The sequence below is a fragment of the Phalacrocorax carbo genome, chromosome 5, assembly GCF_963921805.1.
Source record: "Phalacrocorax carbo chromosome 5, bPhaCar2.1, whole genome shotgun sequence".
In the NCBI taxonomy this organism is placed as follows: domain Eukaryota; kingdom Metazoa; phylum Chordata; class Aves; order Suliformes; family Phalacrocoracidae; genus Phalacrocorax; species Phalacrocorax carbo.
This window is the reverse complement of record NC_087517.1, coordinates 65,146,675-65,153,415: the sequence shown is the minus strand read 5'-3', so window position 1 is coordinate 65,153,415 and position 6,741 is coordinate 65,146,675. Positions and strand designations below refer to the sequence as shown.

General features: G+C 47.3%; 1 protein-coding gene across 2 annotated transcripts; it reads left to right on the top strand.

Moving 5' to 3' along the window:
• The first annotated feature begins 318 nt into the window (after positions 1 to 318).
• FIBIN (fin bud initiation factor homolog) lies at positions 319 to 2,399 on the top strand. Of its 2 annotated transcripts, XM_064452841.1 has the most exons (2): positions 319 to 690; positions 784 to 2,399. In XM_064452841.1, the coding sequence occupies exons 1-2, from the start codon at positions 517 to 519 to the stop codon at positions 1,147 to 1,149; spliced, it is 540 nt and encodes a 179-aa protein (XP_064308911.1). In that variant the 5' UTR covers positions 319 to 516; the 3' UTR covers positions 1,150 to 2,399. The 2 variants fall into 2 exon arrangements, with proteins under 2 accessions (XP_064308911.1, XP_064308910.1); XM_064452840.1 differs by having other exon boundaries at positions 320 to 2,399.
• Positions 2,400 to 6,741: the final 4,342 nt, after the last annotated feature.

The following is a 6,741-nucleotide window of genomic DNA, read 5'->3' as shown; positions in this document are numbered from 1 at the left end:
CAACCAGGCTGCCCGAGCTTTGCGAAGCCCCTCTGCCCCGCACCCTGTGTTGGCTGAGGGAGCTGCCGTGAAAACTATTTCTAACGGGAGAACGAGGAGCGCGGAGCCGTTCCAGGTTTGGGGTGATTATCCAGGGGAGCGGGGTGTCCGCGCCCCCTCCCCTCCCCGCGCAGGCCGCCCCCCGCGGGGGCGATGCCGGGGGCGGCGCCCGGTGCCCGTGGCGGCCCGGCCCGGCCCGGCCCGGCCCTGCCCGGGGGCCGCTTCCTCCTCGGCGGGGGCTGCCCCCGTTTTAAAGGCGGCGCGGCGGCAGCCGGCCCCAGAGCGCCGCCAGGCCTCCGCCCGCGCTGCGCGACCGGCGCCGGCCGTGCCCGCAGCGGAGCCGGCCGCGCCCGCGGGGCGGCAGCGGCGGGGCCCGGGCGCGGGGCCGGGGCGCCTCCATGGGGCGCGGGCGGCGGCGGCGCCCCTAGGCTGCCCCCGCTCTCGGCTGCCCGGCGCCCCCGGGCTGCCGGCCGCAGCATGCCGGCAGCGCTGCGGCTGCTGTGGCTGGGCTGCCTCGGCAGCCTGTGCCGCGGGTACTTCGAGGGCCCGCTGTACCCCGAGATGTCCAACGGCACCCTGCACCACTACTTCGTCCCCGACGGGGACTACGAGGAGAACGACGACCCCGAGCGGTGCCAGCTGCTCTTCAGGGTGAGCGAGCAGCGGCGGTGCGGGGCGGCGGCGGCGGCGGCGGCGGGCGGCGGGCTCAGCCTGCGGGAGGAGCTGACGGTGCTGGGCCGGCAGGTGGAGGACGCGGGCCGGGTGCTGGAGGGCATCGGCAAGAGCATCTCCTACGACCTGGACGGGGAGGAGAGCTACAGCACCTACCTGCGCCGGGAGTCCGCCCAGATCAGCGACGCCTACTCCAGCTCGGACCGGTCGCTGAGCGAGCTGGAGGGCAAGTTTCGGCAGGGGCAGGAGCAGGGGGACCGGGAGGAGGCCCGCCTGGGCGACAGCTTCCTGGGGCTGCTGCTGCACGCCCGCGCCCTGCTCCGGGAGACCCGCCACATCTCCAGCGGGCTGCGGGACAAGCACGACCTCCTCGCCCTCACCGTCCGCAGCCACGGCGCCCGCCTCAGCCGCCTCAAGAACGACTATCTCCGGGCCTGAGCCGGGACCCCCCCGCACCGCCCCGCACCGCCCCGCACCGCCGCGCCGCGGGCGAGGGGCTTCGGAGGGGCGCCCGCAGCCCCCCCGGGAGGCGCCCCGGGGCGAGGGGAGGGCGCAGCGCCGCGTCTCCCTGGGAGGAGCGCCTCCTCGCGCAGATGCCTCCGTCATCCTGGGAAAAAAACTTATTTATTATAGTTGACTTCCTAAACAAATAGCGCGTTTCTATAAACCGGGAGGTTAGAGGTATAAGTTAATATCCCATATTTAAAAAAAAACTACCCCGTGTTACGTTGTTCACCCTTGCTCGCAAAGCCAAGTAAGCTTTCTCGTCTCCCGTTCCCTGTCGTCGGTTCGACACCGCCTTTCCTGCTGCGGCTCACCTGCCGCCAGCGTGGATAAAGCGTGATGCTTGTCAGCCACGTCCGGACGCGCGTGTCGCAGATGCTTAAATTGTCTTTGTTGTTACTCTCCTTCAGGGTGAAACCTCTGGCCCTCTATTGCCTTTCTTAAACTTTTTGTAACGGTATGTATTCTACACGCGTAACGCATTGTTCTACTACGTAACTTAAAGCTGTGATTTCCATTTGTGTTTTGAAAGACGGAAACTATTCTGGCAGGATTTGTACTCTTCCAGGCCTGCTTACCTGTGACTCGGAGCTATCATAACCCCAAGACCCAGCCAAAAAGGCTTGTGGCGGATCCTGAGAATGCCGATGCAGGTTTTTATAGTAAGAAGGAGCCCTAGCAGCGATTGTAGTTTCAGATCCCAAATTTGCAAGCCGGGCTTCTTAGAGCATATTTTTAAAGCAGACAAAAAGGTTTAGTCTGTGCCAGCACAGTGGCATTTCTCATTGGCGCCTTGTACTTTTGCTAGCTAAGCTATTAATAAAATTATTTGTGCTCCTAGACAATAGCAAAAGTGCCTCCTGGAAAGGAGGGGGAGGATTGTTTGGGATTTTCGACTTACTTACTGCTATTTAATTGTCAATTTGGGGTAGTATCGCTACCAGGTTACAGATACCGCAGGCAGAATCGCTGTTTGGATGGAAAAATTCATATGTTGTGTTAATAAATATTTGAAAACAATGTTAAAGCACATTTTTTCCCTTTTATTGCTGTGCTTGAGACACTCTTGGTTTAAAACATGCTGTCGTAATATGTCTTTTCAGCAAAAAACTGCAACTGTGTAGATCCTGCCAAACGAAATAATTGCTTTTCAGTAAAAAACAAATAAAAATTTACAGGCTGAAGAGGTAAGCAAGTTTCATTAAACGCAACGATACAGAAGGGTGCGCAGGGTGGATATTTTTGGAGTTTGTAAGCCTTTTTAAGAAACTAGCAACCTCCTGACACTGGAAAAGAAGCTGTTTGAGTCACGTTTGAGTCTGAGCTTGTTAACTACTCGCTTTCAGTCAGACTTCGGTCTGCAGACCATCCAGTTGGTAAGTTACTCAGAAGTGCAGGGGGTCAACACAAGTCACCCGCGAGCAGAGCGCTGAAGGCACCAAGAAATGTCTGATGAAGGTAAGTGCTCACAGAACCCCTGGACAATGCAGGCAGTCGCTTTTGCACAAGGCAGTATACTTCAGTTGTCAATATGCACCTTTAGAATCCCCAGAACCTTTGAAGATCTGCCTGAAAAAAACCTGAAACATTTTATTGATTGAGTTCAGTGGAACTATTCAGTGTTATTTTCAAGTACATTGTCAAATGAGAAGGTACAACAGGTTCTGGCTCTTAAAAACTCATTTATTAGTGATACTTTCCTTGCCGCTAGGGTTAGATGTAACAGTGCAGGAGTGAAAAAGGCCGTCTGAGTCACTGAGTCTCGTCTGCCCACTATCACAGTAAACTATATAGCATCCTGGGATGGACTGAGCTCTAAAAGTGCCCGAGGGTTTCATTCATGTCCAGTCTCTCTTCCAGAATCTCGCCTCTTTAGAAGTAGGTGCCAAAGATGTCGCACAGTTCCATTTGTGCCCAGATGCTTCTTAAAAGGTGTTTTAGTCTCTGCTTACTCACTTTCTGAGTCATTGATGATAACGTGAACTGTGAGCATCAGTAAAGAGACTAAAATGGCAGGCCACGCTAGTTTTTTAGCCATATGAGAGCAGTATTCAAATCCTAATAGAAAAATAGTAGTAGTAGTAGTGTAAGAGACAGCTTCTTGAATATGCTTTAAGCAGCTTGGCTAGTCTATCTGCAGTAGCAAACCTTTAGTCAAGCTCAAACTATCCCAACATGTGCAGCACATCAAGAGAGTAAATGTTTGCAGAGTGCTTGCTTTTCAGAGCAGGACATTACGTGACCTGTAGAGATTTACAGTATAACTTGTTCCGCTCAATACGCCTGTCTGTAAGTTTTCATCTAATGAAGCAAAACCATGGTTCTTGAAAACCCACACTAACGTTTCATATGATAAACATTAATATTTTGATAAATATCTCTATTGATTTATGTTTCAGCGAAATACATTTTAATATTTGAAATTAAAAATCAGAGTTTTGCTCTGTAACGTTGATTATAAAAGGCTTAAAACGTTCTCTTTCAAGAAGAAAATGTGTACATCTGACTGGTCTATGCGTAAGTTCACATGTTTAGTAAAAAGAGTCAATCTTATGTGGATTTGATGAAGGCAGTACAAAACCTTTTTAGGACATTTAAATCTACTAGAATGTGATTTACATTATTTTGGCTGGTCTAAGTAAATGTGTATATTAAATGTAGCCATTCACTATATCAATTTTGAGTCAGAGCTGATACATTAAGTGGCCTTTATAAATCTGCAGTGCCTGCAAGAACTGGGTGTCCAGTGATATCCAGCAGTTTGAACTTTTAAATTCAAAATATTTCTTTAAAAATGATGAAAACTATATTGCAATCCTCTTTGCAATCTTATAATTTCTTCTGCTTTTGCTTTTTGATCTGATAAAACTTATTTACATAGAAGAGATGAAGATCCTCTGGTTTTATACAGCCTATTTCAAATAGTAAAGGTCTTTCCGTCACTGAAAACTCAGTGAGGACTTTTAAGCAGGGAGCTTTAAAAGGATGAGTGTAGCAGCTATTTTGACCCAATAGCTCCTCCTGTTGTGTTTCAATATTGCATCAGTATTGGGCTCTTTGCGTCTTCTTTTTCTTTTTTCCAAATGCAGAAGTTGGAGCTAAGACTGAGCTGACTTGGTCCTTTTTGCAGTATTCTGGAGATTTTCAAAATATATATGGTTTTCTGAATTTATTAAAGAGTTTGATTACACTGAAGAGCAGATGACAATGTTTTCTGAAAACAAATGACAATACAGCTGGAACAGTCATAGAGAGCTTTCTTAAGTTTTCTTTGCCACTCAGCCTGTGATTTAATTCCTCAAGAGCCAAAGCAAGGTGGTAAGAGAGACACCTCCACTCCCCTCCAGGTAGCTTGGTTTTGAAGGCAGTGTACTCTGCTGTGGGCATTCTCGCATCTACTGCTGTACACGTGGAGAGGAAAAGGCTCAGGGTACGAGTACAGAGCAAACTGTGCTGTCTCACATCAGTGCTCAGAAAAGCTTGGGAGAGGAAAGGCTGTGCTTGCCTCATGGCAAAGTGCTGGCTAGGAACGTAAGGAGGTGGTGGTGCAAACTGTGGCTTTGTCAATTGCGACTTCCAAAGTTTCACAGGTTGACCCATCCTGAGAAACAGAAGTCGAGGGAAGCTTTCAGAAACATGGTCAACCTCTCAAAAACCCTGTGCGTGCCAAGCTAGGCGTATGAATTGTCTGAAGCGAAGTTGTTGCTCCTATAGCTTGTCATGTGCTCGGATGCAGGCTGCGAGCTGTGTGCCTCAGAAGCAAAAAATACGCTTGCCTTAGCCAAGAGAAACAACACGGTGAGCTACAGTGAAAACATCAGCTCTGGTTGTAATCTTACCTAGAAAACGTGTATTTTGTGGAGAAATCCTACCGGGTGCATCTGATGCTGTTGGTGTAGCTGTTTATTTAATGGGCTTCTTGTTACTTTACCTGCTTCTTGCTCATGCTTCTTGGATATCACTTCTGTGGTTGGTAAAGAAGTTTTCAGCTAACACCGAAGTGCTGTTGTGTGAAACGTACTTGACAGCCATTATTCCTGAGGTAATCCTGTATGTTCACAATCTGGGATTTTTCTATCTTTTAAAAAGTATTCTTACTTAATAGCCCATTGGGGAATTTGTTTTCTATTACTTTGCTTTTTGGCGAGCCATTAGCAAAAACTGAACAATTTGTGGGTCCGTATTTCATTCCTGAATTATGTGAAACTGAAAAACGCTGACCCCGCTACACACTCTTTTAAAAAGCTTTTACTAGGATATATATGTATAAAAAGACTATAACTCTGTGCTTATTTTATTTTCTTCATAAAGTTGTCATCCTGCCTAGAAGATCAGTTTACAGCTAGAAAATGCAGAAATTAATGACTAATTCTGTAACAAGAAAAACATATGGTCTCCATAATCATTACGTTTTTAATGATTTGCTTGGACAGAGTCATTCACGGCTCGTGGAGTCATTCGTCCTTGAAAATGGCCTTACCTTGGGGAGGTTTTGCTGATGGTCTCTAACATGCCATTAACATTCTTTCATAAGAAAAGACAATGCCAAGTGTATCGCATTTTCTCAGATGACAAGGCTGTATGGATACCTCTTAAGTGCTTACAAACTGCCAATGTTTACGCCTGAATGTTCACGTCTGAACTTTCTTTGGGGGGTGGGGAAAGTCCTTGGAGAAGGTTGGCTTAGGGGAAGATGCATCATCCAGCAGTAGATATTGGCAAGTGCAGGATGACCGAAAAGGCTATGTACGTGCATCATATTTTCCATACTTTTTCCATGCTGCAAACATTTCACTGCGACAGGAATTACCAACGTAAATTAGCTTCAGTGTAAATAATAGAGAATTTACTACGGACAGACTGCCCAAGATGTTGTCTTCTCTCTACTTATCATCTCTTCTCGAAAATAGCATGACCAAGATTTTCAGGTCTCTGCTAGGTCCAAGACAATGAATTCAGTGGGCCTTTGGTCTTAGGTTCTCAGCTTTTTTACTTAAATTTATCTGAGAGCTTGTTATGCCTTTACCTGGGTAATGGTAAAGAACTCTTTCCTATACACTTTCTGTGTTGACAGCTCTTCGCTTAATCAAGAGCAGTCAACTTTTCTTAATAGCAGGCTTTGCCCTTTTTTATGAATATGAATTTGTTTCTAATTTAATGTGATTTAACTGAGTTTTGTATTAAAACTCAGAGTAACATGAATGCATATGTTAAATATCTTCCAAATTATTTTTACATTTCAATGCTTTCTTACAAAGTAACTCTGGATTCTAATGGAGGCACAACAAAACACAAGCTAGTTCCTAACTGGGTCAGCACACAAGTCAGGGTGCTATTGGGTTTGTAATTTTAAATAGTATCTTGCACATCCTCTAATTTCGGAAGAGTAGCCCTAGAAAAAAGCGAGTGAAAGAACAAGAGAGAAACCACGCTCAGGTTTTTTCCCTGATAGGAGTGCAGAGGAATAAATCTGACCGTGTACATCAAGAATGAACTGAAGATAACCCTGTGCTCGTCTACCCTAGA

What these genes read in the sequence shown, in the direction of transcription:
- FIBIN (XM_064452840.1), top strand. Translation starts at nt 517, where the DNA reads ATGCCGGCAGCGCTGCGGCTGCTGTGGCTGGGCTGCCTCGGCAGCCTG.